At 39.4% G+C, this 27810-nt stretch overlaps 1 protein-coding gene across 1 annotated transcript in view; it reads right to left on the minus strand.

Moving 5' to 3' along the window:
* Positions 1 to 264: 264 nt before the first annotated feature.
* LOC142109131 (cystine/glutamate transporter-like) overlaps positions 265 to 27810 on the minus strand; it is a 129446-nt gene continuing 101900 nt past the window's right edge. Inside the window, exons 10-12 of the mRNA XM_075193226.1 lie at positions 15294 to 15443; positions 13190 to 13367; positions 265 to 4485 (exon numbers count right to left, since the gene is read on the minus strand). Of these exons, the coding sequence (XP_075049327.1) occupies positions 4421 to 4485; positions 13190 to 13367; positions 15294 to 15443 (393 nt within the window). The 3' untranslated portion in view covers positions 265 to 4420. The remainder of the gene's footprint in view (positions 4486 to 13189; positions 13368 to 15293; positions 15444 to 27810) is intronic.

A 27810-nucleotide genomic window follows, 5' to 3' on the forward strand; every position in this document is an offset into this window, starting at 1 on the left:
CCCTGAACCTGTATAAACTGGTTTCTTTATAGCATGTATGGAATTGCAATTTGGTGTATGAAATCTAATATCACTTATGTCTAGTGTTCGCAATGTGCAAATGCTTCATAAACACAACCGGAATCATTCTTATGTAATTGCGAACAGAATGAGACCAAACTGGATGTGATTAACATATCAGAAACATTAAATACCTTATTTACCACATTGTATTTTTATATAAAAGAGAAAAAACTGCCTCTGTAAAATCATGCTACACCTATGTTTGTAGATTTGTGAATATCATCATAATTTATTTATATAGTGCCAGCAAATTCCATAGCACTTTACAATTAGTAACAAACAGCAATAAAAAATACTGATTTATACATATAGATAGAGGTAAGAGGTCCCTGCTTACAAGCTTATCATCTCTGGGACAATGGGATTTTGATACACAAGGGTATATGCTTCATCATAGTGCATAGCATATTTATTGTTGGTATGGCTAAATGCAATTTAAAATAATTAGGTTTTTAACAATAGCAATGATAATTCTGAATGTGAGAAAAGACAGTAGAAAATATATTTAGTGTGTTCATATCATAACCAATGCTTAAAAACCTGTTTGTAGAAAGATGTGTGCACCTTGAAGTATACATTGTAGAATTTATGTATGCAGAATACTAACTTTAATTAAGTTGATGAAAGCACAGAAGAGAGTGTTTAATGGAAAAGTGGGAATGGAAATTATGAATGCTGCCAGATGGCAATGGCATAAGCTTAGTAGGTCCATCTATATGTATTGCAGTCTCTACAATCCGGAACAAAAGGTTGCATGGTAGCCATGCAGTTTTAAGACAGCAGATACATTTACCAAAGTAGAATCTTCCTACCACTACAAATCACAATTTACAAATCATAAACCACAACTGCCAAGAATCTTGGCTTTCCTAGGACTGTGTTGAACTTTGCACTGTTTCATTTAAATTTTGTGCTGACATTACATAACTACCAACTGCCCCAATCATAGGGTACTGTAGCACCATCCCAATAGTCAAGACTTTTTTCCCAACTGCCAGGACAGTTAGGAAGTATATTAGCAGTGGCAGATACACTTGGTGTTGGAGAAGTGTGGGGACAGTCTAGTATATCATTAGTGCTAGGTACAACCCCTGGGCACATGAGACATCCAAACATGACATGGCTAAGCCCCTGCATTGCCATAGCCCCTATTCAGAGGTACTCTCTGTCACGAATATCAAATTCCAAATGTTTGAAGGTATAATACTATCTTAAAGCTTCACTGTGTTTTCATTAACCTTTATAGAGGTGGCTATTGTAAGGAATACATATATTCATTAAGGCATGTTATTTACTCCGTTCAGCATTGCACACAGTTTTCTGTTCTGCTGCATTGAACTGTAAGTTGAAATATACTGCAGTACTACATCTGTCAGGCAGCACAACATGTCTGTGTTAAAAAGTTAAACTCCATAAACATAGTTAGTAATACAAAATTCCAAAGCTAAGTCTTTAAGAACTGACACAGTCCATGGAAATCATGGTCAGTTAACACCTGCACAGTACCAATTCTCTTAAACTGGAGACCATTGATAGACAACAGGCAGTCTTGGGTGTCCAAAAGCTCGATGAGCTTTCTCCTGCGGTCTCTAGTCAGGAGCATCGGAAACCAGAGCAAAACTTGGGTAGAGGTGTGGCAATGGAGTTTATCCTCCCAGGCCCCCTGTTCTACAGTGAAAAGAGCAGAGATGGGGCCTCTTCTGAGAATGTGTAGTCTGACCACTCAGATGAGGACTCCGCTCTGCACTCTGCAGTGTCAGTGTGTATTCTGTGGTGTGAGTGCACTGCTGCATGGGGAATGTGGTGCAGGAGCCTTGGAGAGGTGCTGCCCCCATGGTAGTTTCACCACTGACTCCAGCTGTTTCCAGGTTTATGCTATTTGTCTGACTGTTATTGAATAATTCATAACTGGGGCTGCAGGTGAAGCTCAGAGTTTCATACAGTACAGTGTGATAAGAGAAGCCGCTTCTGCATTATGTGACCACACAACATAGGGCATTTAAGTGAGATCAGAGGATCTCCCACTCTCCTGCATGGGAAAGTCTGTGATTTCTGAATCCTAACTGACTTTGGTCACTAGCTGTTAATTGGAAGTGAGTGGTGGGGGTATTTGAGGAGGTCTCAATAGCATGTGGGGAGTTTGAGTGACATGTGAGGAAGTCTGAAGGAATTTTTAGAGTAGAAGTTGGATCTGTGGGCACGTGGAGCATTATTTTTCAAGTGGTGACTCTATTTTATATTAAATATATTGTCTTAACTTACTACTGAAATTAAGGGTAATGTGCAGCTATCGATGGATAGATGGCTGCACATTCGGCCCTTGAAGGGTATTAGGGTCCACTGCTGTAGCCTGAATACAATTCTCTTTCTGTGGTTTTATTTTGTGAGAGTGATGGTGGTTAATTATTGATGGTAAGTATCTAAAAGGTATAAAATAATTACATTGGGTCTGATTTATTAAGGGACGTTAAGCAAAAGTAAGCAAGTAAGGCAAAACCATGTTGCATTGGGGGAGGTAAATTTAAAATCTGATGGCAGATTTATAGTTGAGGTAGGGTATGTCCTATATCAACTTTAAATTCAGTGTACAAATAAGCTATTAAATATTTGTGTGCTACATGAAAAAACAGCCTGTATTTTCCTTATTTCCAAAATAATAAACTCATTTGCACCCCTTTTTAGTGTAACATGGTTTTGTCCAGAAAACTTGATTAAGAAAACGTACTCGATTTTTTGCTTAACTTTCCTTAATGTATCAGGCCCAGGGCCGGACTGGCCACCTGGCCTTTCTGGCAAATGCCAGAAGGGCCGATGGTCAGATGGGCCGGTTCAAGCAGTGGACACTTCCTGGTCACATATCAACTTAGGGCACTACTGTGTGGTATATGATTTGGGGTACTACTGTGTGGTACAATATAATTTTGGGGCACTACTGTGTGGCATAATATAAATTGGGGGCATGTACTCAGGCATGAAGTAAGGAGGAGAATGTTAATATAATGTGGGAGGTAGGCTATTAATTTAATGGTGGAGTTTAGGTGGGGTCTAATTATTTAATTTGTGCTATTTTATTTGTGGGGTGATGTGGGTTAATTTAATAATAGGGCCTAGCAATTTAAAATGGGGTGATTGGACCTTTAATTTAATTTAATGCTGGGGTGGTTTGGGGGCTATTAACTGAAAGTGGGGCTGTTTGGGAAAAAAATGTGAATATAAATTATTTAATGACAGTGATGGTTGTGGGAAATAGGTATATTTATTAAACGTAAATGCTATTTAATTTATTGCTGGGGTTGTTTGGAGGGATGGAAATAGGTTTATTTGTCATTATTAGCAGCTATTTATATTTAATGTGAATACTAGTATGTTAATGTTGGGGCTGGAGGGAGGCCTAATTATAAAACATGGGTTGTATTGATTAAACACCAGGGCTGGTTGGAGTTTTCTAAATTACATGTACCCATTTTTTTCCCCAAATAGGGCCTCCAACATTATAGTATCCAGACAAGCAGCAACCGAACTAAAGACACCAGCATCCACAGGTGGTGAAAGTAACAAGACAGGTAGGAGGGAGCAGGACAGTCTGCCAACTGTCCTGAATCTGGTGGTGAAATCCCGAATTTTGGTGACTGTCTCGTTTAGTGAGATTTTGTCTGACTACAAGGACAGTTGGGAGGTATGTCCCGCTTCACACTGTACTGCTTGTGAAGGCAGAGCTGCGTGCAACTAACAGTATTGCCTGTGTATTTGTCTAACATTTGTTTAAAATGATAGTCATGTTACATAATAGGGGCCCCCAAGCGTTAATCCAGCTCTGGTTAGCAGGAGGGAGCTTCCCTGCTCACTCTACAGAAAGTTCCCAGCCTGATTGATGTCAGCAGCACCAGAAGCATAGATAAGTATAGTGGGCTGGGGGTGTCATAATGTGCCTCGGGGATGGTGTGATAAATGCAATGTTTTATTTTAATGAATGTATCATTGCTCCATGTTGGCCACACCCACAACAGAATGTGGTCACGCCTTGTTCGGTGCCGCTGCTCAGCGGCGGCACAGTTTCTGTCCTGCAAGAACTGAGGTACTTTAAATGCCAGGGAATATTTTGAGTCCCAGTCCGGCCCTGATCAGCCCATTATGATTAAGTGTCCTAAGGTGTATTTTGCACTTCTAATAAGTTAACATGAAAGTGGAAGCAATGAATAAGCAGTTCTGTTGTCCTTTACTATAAATTAAAATATGTATCTGCAGAAGCAGTGAATAGCTTAATATCTCGTTGTAACTTTATATTTGGTCCCCCAGTAACACAACATGTAGAACTGCAGCTGGAGGGGTTCAGCATATTATTAGATTTGAGTTTTTCTTAGGAAATATTCTCTTCAGCTGGCACAACTTCCAGAAGTATTTGCAGCAATGTGGTGACTCTATCTGTAAAAAGAAAAATAATAATAATAATGGTAAGTAGAGGCTATTGAAGGAGGAGTTTCTTTCAGATGATTTATAAATCAGTATCATCATCTGGTAAAGCTTTTACCTGTCATAACACAATATACATAATGTATTTTTATTTTACATGACATCTCTCTGTGACATTCAGCATCCCCAGCCTGCTTTATCCCAATAACAATGAAGGTCAAATCAATGGTCAAATGACTACAAATGAAATAGGAAAATCAAAGATTAATGCTGAGAGGAGGTTTCGAAAAAATGTATTAGGCTTAAAGTCCTAGACATTGGATTAGAACATTAGCATAATGATAAATGCTTATCCATAAGAAAAAAAGAAGCACATATTGTACTAAAAGCTATGGAGAAACTAGAACAGTAATCAACATCATGCTAAAAATGAAAGAACGTTATTGCATGTAAGTGACATGTACAGTAGGAAACTGATGAAATGCAAAAAATAAAATGACATTATACTTCATAAAGACTGACTCACTGTTATTTTTTCCTATGTATTACTACCACTAAGTACTGTTAATTCTCTTAGGTACAATAACTGTTTAAGCCATCCTATAGTAATACTACTAGCTCACTACACTGAGGGATTTAATATATCTGGAGCAGCAAAGGCCCCATTTATCTGTGATACAATATTGTTGAGTATGACAAATATTGTAATGTTCTTTACGCTTAACAATACAACACTATCATCTAGTGATCATCATGGAAGCCCAAAGCCATCAAAGACTGGGATTATAACTCTGTTGCAAGTCATGATATACTGCTTATTTATCTCTATCAAAATCACGTATAAATCTCCCATACTTGGAAATTGTGTTAATGTGTTTTAGGTTTTGTGCTTAGATCCACCTAACAATTTCTCAGAATTAAATGATACAATGGGGCATATTCAATTGTTGGCGGGATCACCGAAAATCCCGCCGCGGAAAAACTAATACATGTAATACGGTAATTTGTAGCTGGATTTCAGCTCGCGGCTCAGGGAGCTGCGAGCTGAAATCCAGCGAGTAAATTACCGTATTACATGTTTTTCCGCGCACGATTACCGTTATATCGTTAATCGTGCGCGGACCGCGGGATTTTCGGCAATTCCGCCGACAATTGAATACCCCCCAATATATAATACCACTAAATAATACTAACAAAAAAAGCAACAAACAAAAACAACTCACTAAATAGGACCAAACCAATTGATTCTTTACATTTTCACATTGGCAGCTACTATATTTTATGCCTTAATTGTCTAAGTCCGTGAATTGAGTATATTTACAAGAAACAAACCCATGTTTATTTTATATGTTGATGTTCCAGGGTCTATAGGCTTAGATTGAAGAAAGTAAATTGAGTCATGAAGTGATCCTTATGCAAAATAGTAGATTGTTTTCTAATAAATCTGGGCCACACTTTGTCTATGGATACACTGAATCAATTAGAACTGCACATTAATCACAGATTCAATTAGTTTGTAAAGGACAGCTAGAATGCAAGAATACTGCAATACAGCAAATGTATTGTCCTTCCAGCTTAGAGAATCAACTTAAGTGAACTTGACACTGCAGCAAAGAGCATTTTTCATTCATTGCTTTAGAAGAATGTTATAATGTTCTATAAATGTTATTTTGCTAAGAACATACTTTATTACTTTGGAGGGCCAAGAAAGCTGCACTTTAAGTACTTGAATTTATTGAAAAACAAATCCTCAACAATAACTCCATAGCAAAATAGTACTCAAAGATAATACATTTTTCCAGAAAGTTGTAGTGTCATAAAGTGCAGTAATCTAATGTGTTATTGATCCCAATATCTTCTTGTGTTGTTGAAATGTGGGGTCATTGCTTGTACTGTAAGTTAAAAACAAGAGCAAAATCACAACTTAAGCAAACTTAATGGGAAGGATGGGTAGCCTTTATAATGTATCCCCCACTTGGCAGCGCTTATATACTACCAATTGTAAAGCACTACGGAATTTGCTGGCGCTATATAAATAAATGTTGATGATACTGCAACAAATAACCATAAGTAGGTAGACCTACCCATTCCACTTTAATCCTAAGCACAAAAGAGCCAGTGATCTAAACCAAAGAGTGATCATGATAAACTGCAGAGAAATTAAACCCCACATTTAATATTACCAACTAGAACTACAGGCCCATTTGCAGACATGTGACTAAAGCTCTTGGTAACTCCACATTGGTAATGAAGCAGGACTAGACCCTGGAGCACGTCCGGTGTTCATTTGGAATAATTACAAACCTAATTTTGGGAATGCATTTCTAAAAGAATAAATATTGTTTAGTTTTAAGTATGTCTATACTATATTTAGCTTACACACTTCACTTTAGAGATGTTCTACTATCATGTGTGCTTTGGCCACAAGTAATGAACCCAAATTAAAAATATAAAAGTTTTATGGTGAAATATGAAAGACTACAAATAATAGAATACAGTCTATGATAAATTGATAGTTCCATAACATCAAAGGAAGAAAGAGGGAGAGTGACTTCAGTTAAACAAGGATTTGAGAAATTAAGGCTTATCACCAACATAACTTGTGCCTTAGAAGTATGCTTAGTTTTTGGGACTTCCACCAAATTGAGTAATAGTTACTCCATTACTTGGTGTTATTGTCTACACCAGCGGTTCCAAAAGTGTGCACCGAGGCTCCCATGGGTGCCGCGGGAAAGCCAGAAAAAAACAAAACAAAACATAAACTCACCAATCCGCGCGGAGCAGGGACCCAGCATCCTCCTCTCTCATGCAGCTTGTCACTATAGACAAGCTGCGTGAGAGAGAGGGAGAATGCTGGGTCCCGGTGCCGCATGGTTTGGTCACTATAGTGACAAGCTGCGTGAGAGAGAGGGAGAATGCTGGGTCCCGATGCAGCGTGGATTGATGAGTTTATGTTTTGTTTTTTTCTGGCTTTCTCGCAGCAGAGGGGACAGAGTGAGAGGTAGCGTGGCAGAGGAGAGGGAACAGCGTGACAGAGGCCAAAGTAGGGGACAGCGTGACAGAGGGAGAGGAGGGGGACAGTGTGACAGAGGCAAGAAGAGGGGGACTGAGGCCAGAGGAGTGGACAGCGTGACAGAGGGCAGAGGAGAGGGGGCAGCGTGACAGAGGGCAGAGGAGGGGGACAGTGTGACAGAGGGCAGAGGAGGGGGACAGTGTGACAGAGGGCAGAGGAGGGGGACAGGGCAGCAGAAAGAGGACAGCGTGACAGAGGGCAGAGGAGGGGGACAGAGGGCAGAGGAGGGTGACAGTGTGACAGAGGGCAGAGTCTTTAGATCAGTTGCTGCTTGTCTGGATCCTGGAATGTTGGAGGCCCTATTAGAAAAAAAAAATGGCTACATGAAATTTAGAAAACTCCAACCAGCACCGGTGTTAAATCAATATAGCAGCCACGTTTTATATTTAGGCCTCACTTCAGCCCCAACATTAAAATAATAGTATTCACATTTGATAAATACATCTATTTCCCTCCAACTAGCCCTGACATTAAATAGTATATACATTTAATAAATATACCTATCTCCCTACAACCAGCCCCAAACATTAAATTAATAGTATTCCCATTTAATAAGTTAACCTATTTCCCTCCCTCCAAACGACCCCAGCAAGAAAATAAATAGCATTTATGTTTAATAAAAATAACCATTTCCCACAACCATCTCAGGCATTAAATAATTCATAATCACATTCAATAAATATACCTCATTTTCCCCAAACAGCCCCACATTCACTTAATAGCACACATTATAGTCATATACTGTCCCCCACACACATTATAGTCATATACTGTCCCCCACACACATTATAGTCATATACTGTCCCCCCACACACATTACAGTCATATACTGTCCCCCCACACACATTACAGTCATATACTGCCCCCCACACACATTACAGTCATATACTGTCCCCCCACACACATTACAGTCATATACTGTCCCCCCACACACATTATAGTCATATACTGTCCCCCAGACACATTATAGTCATATACTGTCACACATTGGCCATTTTTATTGTCCCCCTCCTACAGTCATTGCCCCCTGCAGATATTTTCACCCCCCTTCCCCCTGCAGACATTTTCACTCACCCCCCTTCCTCCTGCAGACATTTTCACTCACCCCCTTCCCCCTGCAGACATTGTCACTCACCCCCCCTTCCCCCTGCAGACATTGGTACTCACCCCCCCTTTCCCATGCATACATTGTCACTCACCCCCTCTTTCCCATGCATACATTGTCACTCACCCCCCCCTTCCCCCTGCAGACATTGTCACTCACCCCCCCCCATTCCCCCTGCAGATATTGTCACTCACCCCCCTTCCCCCTGCAGACCTTGTCACTCACCCCCCCTTCCCCCTGCAGACATTTTCACTCACCCCCCTTCCCCCTGCAGACCTTGTCACTCACCCCCCCCTTCCCCCTGCAGACATTTTCACTCAGCCCCCTTCCCCCTGCAGACATTGTCACTCACCCGCCTTTCCCTGCATACATTGTCACTCATCCCCATTTTCCCTGCATACATTGTCACTCACCCCCCGCCCTTTCCCCTGCGTACATTTTCACTCACCCCCCCCTTTCCCCTGCATACATTGTCACTCACCCCCCCTTTTCCCATGCATACATTGTCACTCACCCCCCCTTTCCCCTGCATACATTGTCACTCACACCCCCCTTTCCCCTGCATACATTGTCACTCATCCCCCCCTTTCCCATGCATACATTGTCACTCACCCCCCCTTTCCCCTGCATACATTGTCACTCACCCCCCCTATCCCCTACATACATTGTCACTCACCCACCCCCATTTCCCCTGCTGCATTGTCACTCACTCACCCCCCCCTTCCCCCTGCAGACATTTTCTTCCCCCTGCAGTAATTTTTAGTTATTGCCCACCCCAGCCCCCCTCCGCAGTACCTGTCACTATCCCCTGGACGGATTACAAAGAAAAACAGCGCACCAACTTACCGAAGGCTCCTGGGCGGCTGCGTCGGCATGATGTGACGTCATCAGGCGGCCCCGCGGAAGTTTAAAAAAAAAATAAAAAATGAAAGTGCAGGAACCGGACCGGCCCATACAGCCATCGGCCCTTCTGGCAAATGCCAGAAGTGCCAGATGGCCAGTCCGGCCCTGCTGAGCACAATGTGCATTTGTTTTAAAACACATGTAAATCGGGTATAATTACGCTAGAATTCAACAAGAAACGGATGTGTACATGCGTGTTCTGATGAGTGTAGGTATGTTCTGCTCTACTAGACACTGCAGGATATGTCCAATACATATGTGGAATATATAATCACAAAAGACCGCACAAAAATATAAAAAAACCTATTCAATTAATGTTAAGTGTTAATAATAGATATTACTGATAAAACATTTAAAAAAGTGTTATATTCCTTTTATTTTTCCATGAAATACATTTATTATTATGTTATTAATGCCTTCAGTTGCTCCTGCTGCTTGCACTCGTGATTGGCACACCTTTACTGTACATTGACTATGGGCAAAACACCCCTTCCCAGCACCATTTCTTCCCTGTAGTAAGTGTTGAAGATTAATTGAACACTGCTGCATCCTGGGCAAGCGCAGAGTGATTTTATGGATTGTATGCACAATATCACCATTGACATTCCTTGATGAATCTGGCCCGACATGTCTATTTCTATCTCATGTGGGATAGAGAATTCTTTAAGTAAATTCCACATAAACGTAGGAGTATATTAACGTCACTGGTTCAATTCTCCTATCTCACCCAAACTATTCTATTCTGCCAATGAATTGTGGTTGTATGTTGTTTTCATGTAGTATACACACATATAGACGAGTACTTAATACAGCATATACACAAGGCACAAAATGTTTCCTTTGCATATATATAAGTTATTTTCTACATGCAGAGTTTTTGCTACAATTTATTTCTGAGTCATTATAGAGAACATAATGCTATGTGCAGCAGAATTGAGGAACATTACAGATTTTGGCTGTGACTTTGTGTGTAATAAACAGCTAGAAAATAGCATTTAGCCAGTAAGTTTCTTAAACGATTCGATCTGTTCTTTTAAGTGTCCCATCCTCCCTCACTGAAAGAGTTCAATAGTATTATGACCTGTATAGAACTACCTGCTTGCTAGAAAAACATATTTTAATTAGATGTGTTATAATGATTTGCTGGCCTTAAGCATTGCTTTGGACTGCAGTGGTTGTTAAAATAATATGTAAGGATACTTTGTGTTGTTTACTGAAATGCAGTAGATTTAAGATACTAAGCAAAACTTTCCACAAAAAGTGACACTCCAAGTCCAATTATATTATATTTTTATATTGAGAACACTGGTTTAAAATTTGCTAACTAGAGTATTTATTGTATATTGTATTTACGAGTATACACTTCTTTCTAAATATCACACATGGCAATAAACTGAGAAATATGTTTATTTACCATTAAATTATATAAAGCTACACTGGAGTGGTTTAATACAACAACAAAAAACATAAGTGATCAAGTCAAAGTCTAGACCTCAATCCCATTGAGAATCCCTGGAATGATTTGGAATTTGTAACTCTCCGTTTAATCTGATGGAACTTGAATATTATAAATAACAATGGATGACAATTGCATTGTTCACATGTGGACAGATGGTAGAGATTTACCCAGATAGGCCCCCAGCTGTATTGTACCTAAAGGTTTTTCTATCAACTATTTTACTTGTATTAAAATACATATATTTAACCCATTTTGTTTTATGATGTAAGAAAATGAGGAAAATGTGATGAATATTTTTATAGTTTTATGTATATGTTTTGCATATACATATTTATTGTTGCACAGACGTTGCCTGATAGGGATTCCCTAAGGCAGATGATGCCCTGGTGGTCATAACACCTGCACCTAGGATAGTTATAGCATTGAGTTTATGCTCTATATACTAGAGTACATCTGTTTTTACTTTTTCTTCCTAGATTTTGTTGTGAAAGAAAAAAACATTTTAAATACATGTTACAAATTATTTTCAGCGCGAATTTTGAAAATTGATTTCACAGTTGTAAAACTAGAAGTTTTATTCATCAGGACACTAATGCTGTATGTTAAAAGGTAAGAAGGGTGTAACTTAAAAACAGACACACACACACACACACACACACACACACATACAAAAGGTGGCTATTTAGTAACTTCTATCCATTAGTAAAATCTTTTCCATTATACAACACATATCTGGAAAAGATTTGCATTCAGGATGAATGTGATCACTGATAATGTTTTATGTCATAATTATTTCCAATCATTGCAGTTTCATGACCTCTAGCCCTATAAAAATGCAGCGGAAACACCTAATAAACTACGATCATTTGTTTTATTGACCTTATTTCTGACTTACACTGTTTTTGTTTATAAGGCCACAATATATTAAGAAGCAATATCCATGCACAGGCACACTCACATGGGTAACACTCCCTAGTGTCAATTACGTGCCCTGATCAAGTCTATGTTTATAAATACTGTAAGGAAGAAGAAAGCTGGGGCCTCCCCCACCCTTGGGAACGAAGGAGTTAAATTTATATTGGTTAACATATATAAAGCAGCTTATGTGCTGAAATGTAAATTAGTTTACATGTCTTAGACAGATGATCAACTCATTTAAGGATTATTGCATCTATTGGATAGAATGAGTTGCATTGTAAATTTGCCACTTTAACTTTTAACCTATAATTAAGCTGCTGATAACAAATGAGACCTCTTTAGCCATATGTGCTGCTTCATGTATTGATTAGGAAGATTCATGCTTATTTGTAAATGAACCTAATAACTATGTTCTGCACAACCATTTAAATATGTATTTGTTAAGCTTCAAATAAGATGGATCATTTACCCAGGATTGTATGTTACATTCTAGTCACCAAAACAGATTTTATGAAAATCAGGTATTTTCGCAATAAGGTCTCAGCAATCTTTGATTTCAAGGGACAATCTCAATTTTTTAAGACTTGACTCATGGTGGGACAGCGGAGCAAAGGGCGCCGAACCTCCACATAATGACAAAACCATTACCTCATTGAGGACAGATAAATATCAGCAAGCTTTAGGATACTCAGTAAATGTGTTTAATCATAGTTGTGTTTTTGGAAGTATGTTGTAATAAAAATGAATATTGAAAACTAGTAAATGATAAATGACATATTGTATATGTGACACTATAAAGAGTGGAACTACAGCTGCAGCAATCCATTCAGCTGCTATGGAGCCGGGTGGTGAGGATAGTCCAGCTATGCTGGTCCATCCTCTATGAAGGCCTCTGCTCTCTTGTGTATGTTTAGGGGCTGGCTCAGCAGAGCATAATTGGGCCCTATGTAGCATATAGTCCCCCTATGCTGGTCCATCCTCCATGAAGGCCTCTGCTCTCTTGTGCATGTGTAGGGGCTGGCTCAGCAGAGCATAATTGGGCCCTATGTAGCATATAGACCAGCATGGCTGAGCACATCACACATGTTGCGATGGAGCTCGGTGATTGCATGTTATGGCCCTGATTAAAATCCAAATTTTACTTTCATCAGTTATTTAATCTGATATCAAATACCTCTCAAGCACATAGTGATTTACTGACGCATTGTGTTTAATTCAAAGTTTTTCTTTTCCTACATTACAACGCAGTCTACTGTACCTGAAAAGGTCCTGAACCATTTTGGCTTCTTATCCCAGAAGATGAAGAGATAGTAGACAGGGACACCAGTTAGGGTGATTGCAAAGCCAATCCCAGTGTTTATGGGGTCTGAATATAGTGACAAAGTAACCATAAGCAGACAGGCGAAGGAGAACAATGCTGGAATAATAATTGGCACCTGAAATAAGAGCAAATTAAATAAACTAAATATCATTATGAATTGTACATACAAGATAAATGACTAGTTGGCTACATCATGTTCATATTATATTTACATTGTTTTCCTTCACATAATCTTCTAGGAAGAACCATTGAACAGTTTTACATTTTAGCTGCGCTAAGCAGTTGGGGGTAGGGGGGATATTTATTTAGTACATACAGGCTGGCAGACTAATAGGTGTAGCATCATTTTCATGTAAAATTGGACAGTAAGGTTAATAATATTTTGTCAGTTGCATATACATATTGCTTATACTCTAATCCAACTTGAATGATTATTTATGGTCATTCCACAGGTGTTTAACAAGTAGGTCACACAGTTAATAATCACATAAATAACATACAATAATTGATAGTGAAAATGAGTTTGAAGCTAAAAGTATGTAAATATAATTCAAAATAATTCCAGCATAAATAAGCATGGTTTCCAGTACAATAACTTGGCAAACTTTTGAAATATTAGCTTAGAGTATTGTGAGGGAAGAAGGTGACTGCGGACTATAAAACATATACTTTTTCTAGCCTTCTGGTTCCCCCATATTTGTCAGTCATATTTAAGCTTGTGTATATTCTATTTTGTAAGTAGTTAAAATAACTGCCAGTTTGTATATTTAGCATGCAGACTAGTCCATTGTTTCAGTCTAGGCAAAAAGGATTATTGTCCACCAGTCCTGTATGAATGTACATCACACCAGGATGTGTGCTAGCATAGGAAATGGGTCCACACACAGAGCTCTATGTTTAATTATAGTGGAAGGAATTGTGTATTTAAATGTAAGTGTGTGTGGAGTGTGATCTTTCCTGTTTACACAAACTCTGCTGTATAGCCACATAAAAATATCTGTCCCTAATTAAATCAGAAGTGACTCATCTGCTATCTCCTTGTCTCTATGTTTAGCGGAGAAAAGGTAAACACAGAAAAGGACCAATCAGGCCGGTCCTGGAATTGCTGATTAGGTCATTTCTGGGCTTAAAAGACAGCTAGAGAAGACAGCAAATTGGCATTTACTACAAAGTGATCGCTGAGGTCAGGCTGGCGTTGAGACATATAGATCTCTGCCTCTGACAGGAAAGGGACAATCAATCCCTGGAGTACTGCCGTTGCCCCGATCTACCTCTCCAGGTCTTGGGGAGCTGTGTGTCCACTGAAAGCGGAGTGCCAGTGATTTAGGGCCACTATGTTTGTTGGTAGTCTTAAAGGAGAGAGAGGAGAAGCTCTGGTTGATAGACCGCAGTCCCTGAAAGTAACAAGGATACTGGTGAGTTGTTTCATTATACCCTGTATGTTGTCTGTGCCAGACTGTAGTGTTATGTGTTTCAAGTTATTATTTAAATATGTTTAATGCTGTTTGTTGCTACCATTTTGTTAAATAAACTTATTTGTGTTATTTTGGATATTTGCCTGGGTGATTTTGAACCTTGCATAGGTACCGGGTAGGCCAGCTGTGCGGCGCAGAAGGTTACGCTAAACTCGGTATCCTCACAAGTATCATCATTCAAACACAAGGTTTGAACCACTGACGTACCGAAACTAAAGCTTGGATGAGAATAGGCTAATAAGTTAGTTTCAACCATCCTATGCTAGAACATTTCATGAATAAAGGCTATTTCTTCTTACTTCTAAAGAACTGAAACATTTTTAAGAAAAAAAATAAAAAATTAGTATCACATACGATAAAACACAAACTTTTTGTCAACATTCCACCAAAAAGTTTCCAGGGCCATTGCATATAAGTGGCTAGCTATGTTGTCAGCTACAGTTACACACAGTGAAGTCTCTATATTAGTTGGTGATACACAATCTTCCTCAATTTCCTGTGACACTGAGAAAGGATCAGTGCGGCATATCAAGATTAATGTCAGACAGACAGAGAGGTGAGTGTACCTTGAAAGGGCGATGCATCTCAGGTCGTTTGTATCGTAGATAAATGAGTCCAACAGCAGCCAGGCCAGTAAAAAACCATCGAACAAAGCTAAGAAAATTCAGAAGGCTGTAGACATCCCCAGTGAAAAGCATAATCATTGTTAGTGGATACTGCAAAATACAAGATTGTTTTTTTTTAATGAATACACTATGGTATAAGGAAATATTCACAGACATGTTTAAAAACAAAAGAGTTATCTTTTAAATGAGTTTTCATTTGAAAATAAAAATATATTTTTCGTGTTCACTTTTTTGCCTTTTATGAGTAGTTTAAAGATTTGTATATCATGCTTATTAAATCTGTTAAATGATATGTATAATTAAATTACAGAAGTGTTTGGATGATTGCCAGTACATATAAGTATGTAGCCATGTGGTGCAGACTGGAGGAAGTTTAGTTTCATTAATATAAGAGGATGTTGTTTAACGGCTCAAATTAATATTTAATTGATTTCTATAAGGGTTCTACATATGTAGACACCTTTGTTCCAAAGGGAACTTATTTTTATTCGAGCCAACTTACGGTAATTACCACTAGGAATGGAGTTTAACAAATAGTTTCAGAGATATGGAAACCCAGATACCTAAAATCTGTGTTCTCTTCAGATATCCATTTGAAATAAGTGTCAATTTGTTGTAACTAGCAGCTAGTAATAGGATATGGTTAACTCTCCTCTAGTTTCCATAATTTATCATTCTCCAGAGAGAATAGGGGAGGTGGAATAGAAATATTTTGCACCGTCTATTGCTTTAATGGGTTAAGATGCTTATTACAACTGTATTTCAATTGTAAAAGAATACATTTGTATAAACACTACTTCGGTATGTAAAACTAAATAACAGAGGAAAGAAGAATTTTCTAGACAAAAGTAAACTTGATGCAAATTGGAAATGTTTATGGATCCAGTTTAAAATGTGCTCACTGATCATGCTGATACAATGGGCAACAAAATATTCTGTATTAAGATGTTTGGTAAAATTTAATGCGGAAATCTATAAATGGCCACAGAATGGGGATGCATTTGGTATCTGAACTTTTGTGGTCCCTGAGTAGCAGAGATGAGAAGCACTCAGCTTTAGAAATAAAACCTGTTGAGGCATTACAATAACATTGAAGGATAGGAAACAATATATTTGTATACAAGCCAACAGAGACTTGTAGCTGTTTGCTCAACTTTGGGTTGAAATCATGCCCATGCTAAATAAACCATATGAACCACTGATAAAAAACTTTACTACTGAGACATACAAACCACTAAAACTGGTGTCATTCAAACAGAAATATTATTGAAAGAGTAACTACAACTTAATTTTTTTTTTTCAAAAAACCCAGCATAATCTATATTGAGGAACCAAGACGTTGATGCCGTCTACTGCATGATTGTTTTCCAAATTCTACCCAAAATGTTGTCTAGGTTTCTCATGGTGTAGTCAATAATATTAAATTAATAAGTAGCAAAAATGAGTGAGCACAGTACAAATCCAGTTTCATATGAATGCACAAATTTTTTACCAGAAGTGCAAAGAGAAGCTCAACTAAATGGCAGTGGCTGCATGAAGGGCAGAGACTGGGCTGAGGTGATATTACTTGCTGAATATGGAGTAGGCATGCTTGTGCACTCGGTATTACATCCATATGCAAAAATGAGATTTCTTGTTGTCGACAAAATTTTTAAGTGAGCTTCAGCTGGTGATGGAGGGAGCACATTTGTGGGGGCATTCTTTGCTTAGTAAGTGGTTAAATAAGGACTGGGTACTTGGAGATGGTGGATATCAGGTTTCTCCAATACTTTTAATGGGACACCTTTTGCAATTTCCAGGTATACTTTTTATGAAAAATACATCTATAGGCAGAAGAGTGCCAATTGATTACAACCATTTAAATGTATGTCAACATGTGTGTTTATGTTCTCTATAAGAATATGCAATGAGGAAATAAAAAAGCATCAAAATCAGCATCAACATTAACATTAATTTATATAGTGCCTGGAAATTCCATAGCACTTTACAATTGGTAAACAGTAATAAAACAATATTAGGTAATACAGAGAGGTAAGAAGACCCTGCTCGTAAGCTAATAATATAACACGCATATTCCCAAAAGCAAAATAGGGTCATGAACTTATATGTGCACTAATATTATATGCTGCCATAAACCAAATCGATGAAATGTGACTTTGGGGGAAATATCTACATCAACAATTTGAGGAGCAACTAAAAATCAGTGTATGTATCCGCTTTTAATGTCCTCAATGACATGGAGCCTGGTATCTACCCCTGGATGCAGTCATTGAGACTCGTTAATGAAATTAGAAGCATCACTTGAAGTTTGCTCCATGATTGAGTCCAATAACAAATAACAATATCTTGTAAATTCAGTACCCCTCTACCAGATTTACAGAAATTTGAAACTCAGATTCAAACTTTCTTATTGGCAATTGAGATAAATACGTACAATGTTTCAACATTCATAACTGCAGTCTGACATTCCCAAATCAGTCTTTTAAAAATAATAAGTAAGTACTTTCTTAATCCTCAATGACCATGTTTCCATTTGTCTCTTTAAATATATTGCCAACCAAGTTGAATAAAAAAGAGGAGACATACTGGGCCTAATTCATCAAGGAACGGAAATGCAGATTTTGCGCATATAATCTGCAACTTTGATCTCCAAATGCCCAAAACCAGACAATATGCAATTAAAACACAGCAACATTCAATTCATCATCGTATGCAACAACACTTACTAAAGCTTACAATTTCAGGGAGGGAATGGGCCATGTAAGGGGCATTCGCCCATAATCAATGTACAGGAAGGGCGAGCCAAACTTGAGCGCACGCAGCTACGACCGATTTAAGCTTTGGGCATTTAGAAGGTATTTGCTATAACTCTTGCTCGAGCTGCAGGGGTAGTCTAAGTCCTGGGGGTAAATGTATCAAAGTGCGAGTTTGCCAGCGTGTTTAAATCGCGGCAAATCGCTGGTGTTTACCCGCGAGTTTTAAAAAAACCAGCTCCGCAGCTGTCAAAATGGTAAAGAGCAGATAAACGTAACGCAAGTAACGTAGCTCATTGCGCATGCGCAACGCTACTTGCGTAAGCTGTATTTACTGTATTACAGCTTACGCAAGTAGCGTTGAGCATGCGCCATGAGCTACGTTACTTGCGTAAGCTCCAGGTACAGTATTAGGTGATTCCCCCACTAGCGTAGTAAAATCACATAATACTGTAGTTATAGCTTACGCAATGAACTTACGTTCATTGCGGTTAGGACCTCCTACCTAGTATCGGGTAAAGACTTTTTTTATTTTTCTACAATCAAGAACAAAGATTCTGGATCTTACAAATATGGGGCCCTCCTGGCCGAAGCAATGAAGATATTGGACAAGCCATCATTTTTGGAAGTATAATTTGCTGGGACTGGGGCAAGCACAGACTATTGGAAGAAGAAAGAAGACATCTTTGGTGAGTATTTGGGGTGTTTTTATTTTTAATAAATAGATGTGGTTTTAATGAGGGTGGTTAGTGTATTTATTGTGGGGTTTTTATTTTTAATAAATATGTGTGGTATTTACAAGGGTGTTGTTATTTATTTAACTTTTTTTTGTGGTAGTACATGTCCCAGCAAGCCAGGGATGTCAGGGCATGTTGGCACTTGTGGTTCTCCAAGTGCCAACATGCCCTGGCTGCCGTGGGTATGCTGGTGCTTGTAGTTATACAAGCACCAGCATGGCCACACTGTTTTTGGCAACCTGGCTGGCTGGGACTTGTAGTTTCACAAAACAAAATGGCGTATGTTTATTTTTTTCATACTTTTTCGCCGTATTACCTTACTACCCACAGCCCAGGGGTAGTAGGAAGAGCCCTAATGCTATCAGCACTGGGCTGGTTTTTTCTAGGGGTGGGCCCGCTCGTTTTTTTCGGCGGACCCCACTCCCTAGGGAATCCAGCCCAGCGCTGAACAGTCTAGGGTTGGTTAGTCATTATAGTGCCGCCAACCCTGGCTGGTTTGCCTAGTGCTGGTAAAGTGAAAATCGGGGGGGCCCCATGCAACATTTTTCCCCAATTTTCACGGGACCAGCACTAGTCAGGCAGCACTAGAGTTAAGCATGAATAGTGGGGGGACCTCACGTTTTTTTTTTTCAACTTTTATCTATTCTTTACCATTTTAACACTGCCAGGGCAGTGTAACAGTGATGTGTTTGTACAACACGCTGCTATCAAGCAGCGTGTTGTATCTGGCGTGTTTTGAAGCAAACTCTCCTGAGTTTGCTAACTCGCAGCTTCATACATTTGAGAGCTCTATAGCTGCAGTGGCAAACAGTCGGGAGTTTGATCTCTGGAGATTTTGCAAGTAGCGATTTTGACAGAAGCAGAACTCTGGCGATTTTGCATGAAATCTCAGCTTCATACATCGGCGAGTTTCAACTCTCCCGAGAAAATCGCTGGAGTTGCAAAATCGCACTTTGATACATTTACCCCCTGATTACTAGTGATGTGACTACATGCTATAACGTGTTTGCAATCAGCAACAACAGGAAAAATGTGTTTTATGTTCAGTAGAAACTTAAGAACATCCTAATAAATGTATTTCATGGAACAAAATATAAAAATAAACACAATTTTTTAACGGTTTTATCTCTAATGCCTATATTATTAACAGGACACATTAATTGTTTTTTTTCCTGTGCTTTCTTATGCTAATTTATATTCCACATAAGTATTGGATGTATCCAGCAGTGTTTTGTGTAGTAGAGCTGAGCAGACCTACACCCGGATTTATCACTGCATGTAATTTTAGATCCGCTCCTTTTATAACACAGGTAGCGCTCAGTATGCGTGCTTTGATGAATCACCCCCACTATATCTACTTGCTATTGTTTATTCACAGATTCATTGTCCTTTCAAAACTTAATATCCATGCTGAATTGGAAGATAAAACTGAAATTCATCCTTTGAATCAGCAGGGGCATTCATAAGGCTATAAAATACCATTTGGAGAACTGATTAAACTTTTGCTACTGGTATTACACAATATATATCTATTCTATTCAGATATGTTTTGGAGAAATGGTGGTTAAATAGGTGACTTTCAGCACATTTAGTGATGATAATGTATTTTATATGAAATGTAATGTACCCTTAAGAATGCTTCACATTTTAAAATGCTGAGGGATATATTTTAAAAATTGAAATTATTGGTGAAATTGTTACAGAAATTGTATCTGAAATAAGATTGCATAGAAGTGTACACAGCTTGAATTGAACAGATAACTCTACATAAAGTCACATCGGCACCATATGATAACACTAGTGCAAATTTTTAACTGAGGACATTTTATTGGGGTAAAAAGAGGCCATAAACAATAACATTTTTTACATGGCTAGAGTATGTTGTGTTGTATTTTCCAAATGTACCAAACATTTATAACTTGCTTTCCTACACATGATACTAGTAGTTAAGTTAAGAGCCGTTATGAGGCAGGCAAGCAAATATAATCTAATACTAATATTTATATAAATGATTAGAAAGAGAAAACATCATAATCCTTTCTAACCATCAACTGAAAGAAGAGTACTGAGCTTATTTAATATATTGTTTGTTATCATATTACAGCTGCTGTGAATATTTTCTGTCAGCTGAAAGCTCCTATTTTTCTTACCTATTCCTCCAAGAGCTCAAGGTCAAAACAATAACTATTTAGAGATCAATGCTGTCACTTTCTGAGCTGTCTTAAAACCACATAAATGTTTTAGTTTTTTTTGTTTATTTTTTAATCCACAGACTTTTTAATGTCAAGGTAGACGTATGGGTATATATGTGTATGCTACACACTGAATAGGCTTAGTCTGTCTCTTGATAGCATGTACTTCACATGATTCTTAATCCTTCCTCAAGCAATGCATGAATTATTTTACATATAAAACAGGTTATTAAATGGTTACATGATTGTCATTTGGACTTTTCCCTTGTGCCTTAGTACTGATGACACTTGCTGTTTTGAACATCTAGAGCGGACTTGAATGAAAATGTAATCATAACGTACTAAAACGCTTTAAAATGTTATGTAAAATGACTTTTAGCAGCCATGTCAGCATATACATTAATTTTTCATAAAATCTACCATCAAGGGATTCAATTAGAACCCTTGAGGGGTGAATTAGAGTTGTATGTAAGTGCAATTACTATGTACTGCGCATGTACACAACTTTTATGTGATACCTGTTTCACTTTGCACTTAAAGGGGAGGATCTAGGGGCATTCACGTGCAGGTGCAGTACAATAAAAGCATGTAGATGCAATTTAAACACGCCCAATTCAGATGCACATTATTTTGATACATATATATCTTTGAATTATATCTTTTATAAACTGTTAAAACTAAAAAATAGAAATAATGAATGCCATATATTTAGTAATATATAATGCAAATGCCAATGTAGAAATATAAGTTTATCTTGTTTTTGAAAATACACAAATGGGGATCTTTTACCTTCAACTTTAAATCAATCCCATGGTGTTCTCAGAACTCTTTTAGTGTACTGAATATTTAGGAGAATCTGTTACAAACACAATACTAATAATATTTGGTGCACCCTAATTAATTTGCAATTATGTTTAAAATCAAACTGGTGAAGTCAGCGCAGGAGAATTATTTTTATGGCTTGGAAAAGACTATTTTGTATTATTATCAACATAGTTATTATTAGTCAGTTTAATATACAATTCGGCTTGTTTTGAGAAAGTGAAGGTATACTTTTTCCTGAATCATGTATTAGGTATAGTAAGTTGGTTTTTGCTACTTAGCGAAATATGATTGTTATATGAATATGTTTGTTAGATTTGGTGCTGAGATCCACTCTGCACAGTCATCTGTAACCTCCAAGACATGTCTTTGTCCACATTACTTCTTCTCTTGCGCTTCTCATATATTCAATATTTCAGAAAGGGGACAGTAACCATCAGTGAGAGGAAAAGGAAAAAACTTCCTTGCCAAACCTTTACCTCTTCAATTTCTCCTGACATTCATCACTCCACATAGATAACTGGAGGAGGAGTGCCAGAGTGGAGGTTGCGGAGGTGGGGACTGAGGAGGAGACTGGTAATTGTTCTGTGTGTCACTGTGAACTTCCTCGTATAGGGCCTTATTCATAATGGAACACAAAGTGAGCGCAATTTGCGCTTTTTAAAATCAGACAAAAATCACATGCACGTACAGCAGTATTCAAGTACAAGTTTCTTGAAAAGTTTGTTCTTAAGAAATGTTTCCATTTGAATATGAGTATAAGTGTGGCAAGAGCACACATCTGGTGGAACACATGCAAACAACTTCTTGCTTTCACTTTGCTTTAATGTCAGGATGGTAAAGTACTTGAAAACATAAAGATTCCATACAGTTTTTTGTGACCCTAAACTCTAAATAAACAGAGACCAACTCTCAAGACAGCGGTCAGCTTTTCTAGCATCAGTCATCCTGAACAATGAAACAGACAGGTTTTTATATCTGTTGCTGCCCCACAGTCCTAGCTTGATGGGCAGGTGACGCTACCACCTTCCCTTTAAAAGGGAGTTCTCATCAGCTGCTTCTATTTGATTACTCTTATTGCAGACAAGCCCTGTAGCTGTGGGAAAAGGCACTTTCAAACCATCTAAGTTAAATCAGACTCTACACCATTATTTTGTCACAAATATGTCCTCCACCTGTTTATCATTAAAATAGATGCAATGCTGCACAAATGTGTTACTCTGCTTGCTTCCTTTCTCTGCAGACTACCAGCTATATGCCTCCCTTTGTTACATAACACTCTGACTATACTTAACGTGCCATATGCAGACAGAAAGACAGAAAGGAAGGAGGAGGGGGAGCAGGTGCAAAGTACCGGATCCCAGGCCTGCCTGTGTAGGAAGGGCCACCAATCTGGTGTGTTCACACCCTTTCGACAGCTATGGAATGGGCCCCAGGAGATTTCTATACTGGGGCCCGAAAATCCTCTTGGCAGCCCTGCAGGCAGAACACAGTGAAGGAGATGCATAGTGCTAACAAGCAATATAATCATATCAGAACGCATGGAAAAAAAATATGTTACAAACAACTCTACATACAACTCTAAATACATACAAAAAACTCTTAATGCTATAATCATTAATAAAAATACATTTACAAAAAAAATGTATTTCTATTTCGTTTACAAAATCCAGTACTCAGGGACAGAGCCATAATTAGGGTGGTGCAGGCGGTGCTGTCGCTCAGGGCGCAAGCCCAAGGGGGCGCAGCAGCCGCCCGCTGCCTTCCCCTCTGTGCAGGGGGGGACCCGCTGTCCCAGCACTCCAAATCTGTCACTGTTCGTCAGCCGCTGGGTAAATATGACACAATCAGCTCTTGGCACTGCAATCTTTCAAGTTCTCAGTAGAACATAGATCTGGGATTCTGCACAAGAATGCGGATGCATTGTCACGAAAATATGTGCTCCTCGCGAAGTCCGCGTCCCCCTACTTAGAGACGCTAGCGGGATGGATATGTAACAAAGGGAGGCATTTATCTGACAAGATGCAGAGAAAGCATACAAGCAGAGTAAGACATTGGCGCAGTTATGCACCTAGATTGAGGTTAAACCAGGTAAAGACTTATGTATAATTTAAAGTTTGGTTAACTTACATGATTTAAAAGCTCCTTCCTCTCAGCAAACAGACAGGGTGTGTCTGTTAGTGCAAACAGAGCCAGTGATGGGCGTTTCCTCTTAAAGAGAAGGTGGGTGTGTCACCTGCCCATCAAGCTAAGGCTGGGGGAGGAGTATCATGTATAAAAGCTTGCTTGTGTCATTTGTTCACTGAGACCAATGCTGGGAAAGCTGGCTGGTCTTGAGAGAGATTGTCTTTGTCTAGCTAGCGTTTAGGGTCTCCATGTCTGCTGTGAAATTCATATGGTGTCAAATACATTTTAAATCATCCTGACAATAAAGCTGCATAAAAAGCAGAAGTTGTTCGTGTGTGCTTCAGCAGTAGCGGGCTCTTGCTATTTTTTGCTCCTGGTGAAGTCACGTTTTACCGGGACGAAACGCATTGAGCCTACTATATCAGCATCTACCTGCACTCCTTGATGTAAGTGCACATATTTATCTTTTTTAATAACGCGCTATTGTATTATTTATACCTCCTTTCTTGTCATTATTGCTGCCAATGACTAAGACTAGGAGAGAGAGAGTACACAATTGATCCTCTAAAGAATTAATTCCATGCTAATTTGGAGAGACCATCTGGTACGCAGTTTTTACTTTTTTTATATGGTTGGAACACACGGGTGTCCTGTATACTACAATTGTTTTTATCCTGGGCGTAGGTGTTTTCTCACGCTAAGGAAGCCCTATAGGTGGTGTATATACTCACAGGTGGTGTGATTGCACATCTTGACAATACTACTCTATGTTGTGCTTTGTTTTTTGCATTGTCCGTTATTTGACCCACTGGGAGGAACAACCTATGAGGAGGATTTTCCCTCTCTGACTAGACGACCCACTAATACCTCATGGTACGCATTATATTACATCCATTTATACTATACAAGTGATAATACACATTGTGGCGCCCTGCCTGTCTTCTGTTACAATATATATATATATATATATATATATATATATATATATAGCTATATAGATAGATGGCTATATGTATATAGATATATATATCATGCATTTGCATGTGTAGCAGAATCCTTTTTTAGTAAAGTGCTAGCCACACCCCCACATTAGGTTGGCCAAACCCACTTGCCAAATGTCACTCCCACTTCGATGGGGGGCATCGGTGCCCTGTCTCGCCCAGGGCACTGAAATGTCTAGTTACGGCACTAATCAGGGAACCCTAACAGCAGGCTCGGACTGGCCTGCAGGGCAGCAGGACTATCCACCGGTAGGCCCTGCCACATTATAGCCACGCCCCCTCCGTTGTTAGGGAGGAGCTAAGAAAACAGCTGACTCCCGACTTGCATACAATTCATCTTTGGACATACGCGAGAACAGGAAGGGACAGATGCGTTCCACAGTGGAACGCAGGCACCTTCCTCTCCAACAGTAACAAGCACGGACCACGAGAAACATCCTCTGATTTCAGCACACTGGGTACCCGGCCACCATCTCTATATACATCGAAACTGCAAGTAAACAAAGTTAAATTTGAAAGCATCGCAGCAAAAACCATGTGATATATGTGGACAGTGATCTGAATATTTATATTGCACTAGCAGAGACTTAAAGAAATACCAATTCCCATCTACTGAACTTGTATGCTATGAACATTATTTTATTGAGATATCAGTGACTGTGTTATATCTGGATCAATGCAGCATTTATACCCACTGCCATTTGCCTCCCAGTAGCTAGACTAGTCAAGGTCAATATACCTAGGTTTGTCTGATTTTTTATGTATGTTCAATTGATGCCATACCATATGTATGTATATAGAAATCAATGCCTCATAATATAAATACTGTGGTTTAATTGGAGTATTTTATTTGTCTATATTAATGTATTTTTATGTATTTTAACCAGGATTCAATAAATTGTGATAAAACTAACATTAAATGTTATCCCACTAATTGAACCGAGCCTCTTGCTTACAGCCTAATACAAGATTGTCACGGGCACTAGGAGTCTTTACCCAGGGATCACCAGATGGTAGGCTTACCAGAGCAAGGTAGATGGTAATAGGGTACTCTGGTAGCTGGGTGATCACGGAACATGAAATGATGACCGATGAGATGCTCAGGAAAGTCTATGACTAGCAACACTGGTAATAATGAGGTAATGATACACAAGGAACTGTATGGACAAGGACACGTGAAGGTAGTCAGTGGTCTGCGATAGCAAGTTGTACCACTGCTATAGTGAGGAGGAATGTCCAACAGAGACAAGGAGGTGATGAGAGTCAGCGGTCTGCGGGTAGCAAGTTGTGCCGCTGTCTGAGTGAAGGAGTGGAATCCAAGTGGAGGTATCCAGGTAGTCAGTGGTCTGCGGTAGCAAGTTGTACCACTGCTATGTGAGAGGATAATGGAACAGGTGATACCGGGAACAGGGATCAGTGGTCTGACATCAGCAAGTTGTACCACTGCATATATATGTGAGGAGGTGCACGGGGGAAGACTGCAACACAGGATATACACAGGCACCTTATACACGATCCACAGTAATATGCACAATATAGGTATATATATATGTAAATGACTGATCAGGTCTGCAATCTAGAAAGTCTCTTGAAGTAGTCCAGCACAATGATAACACAGTCAATGATGACAATAGACTCAGCGGATAGCAGACTCCAGAGAGAACCAAACACAGTCCAGCAAGATATGCAATACACAGCACAGTCAATGAGAAGTATGCATACCGTGGTTCAGCAGTAGCAGTCAGATGGGATTGCAGCGGTACCTGAGCGGCTGGAGACCGACTGGATAGGAAGTCCCTGGATAGGAGAAGCAGCGGACTAGCAGGTGCAGCGCACAGGTGAGTAGACCGACAGGGACACGAATCCACAGGAGTCAGCAACACGTGGAACTGGACTCATAGGAAACCCAGGATAATGGAGATGATCCAGCAGAGGGTAGTAGAAGAGATACAAATCCAATGCTGACAGGAGGGTAGAGGCCAGTGGAACACGTGAAGGCGTGGAGAGTGGATCAGCAGGAGATGGACGATAGCGCTGACCACAGCGGCAGGACTCAGCGGCACACGGAGGTAACCAGTAGCAACCACAGGAACCAACAGCGATGGGAAACAGGAGTGCAGCGCAGGGCAGGAGCTGTAGATCACGAAGTGTAGCAGATGGTAATGAAAAGCGGCAGTCTCGAGGAAGCCACAGCAAAGATGAGATGAGAGTGTAGTGCACGGAGGCAGCGGATAGTAATCAGCTGGCAGTCACGATGTTGAACACAGGCGAGTTGCAAGCAGGAGACTGTAGTGCACAGAGGCAGCGGATAGTAGTCAGCTGGCAGTCACGATGTTGAACACAGGCGAGTTGCAAGCAGGAGACTGTAGTGCACAGAGGCAGCGGATAGTAGTCAGCTGGCAGTCACGATGTTGAACACAGGCGAGTTGCAAGCAGGAGACTGTAGTGCACGGAGGCAGCGGATAGAAATCAGCAAACAGACTTGATGAGAAGCAGGTGAGTGAGGTAAAAGCTGGAGTGCACGGAGGCAGCGGATAGCAATGAGTAAACAGTCACTTAGATATAGTTGATGGTAGAAGTGGTATGGAACCACAGTAGTAGAAGTGGTTAGGAAACCACAGGAATCAGCAGCACTGAATACACAAGTAATACAGGAACACCTTCAGAGACTCATGAGGAATGAGACTCCAAGATCAGGCAACGTGGTAGTGACCACAGGTGCTTAATATAGGGAGGTTGCCTGATCTGCCAATTAAGTTAAAGGGGTATACACTGAAGTATAGAAAAGGGTTCCTAAATGTCCGAGAAGAGGCACTCACGGTCCG

This window comes from Mixophyes fleayi, chromosome 1 (genome assembly GCF_038048845.1).
Source record: "Mixophyes fleayi isolate aMixFle1 chromosome 1, aMixFle1.hap1, whole genome shotgun sequence".
Taxonomy (NCBI): Eukaryota; Metazoa; Chordata; class Amphibia; order Anura; family Limnodynastidae; genus Mixophyes; species Mixophyes fleayi.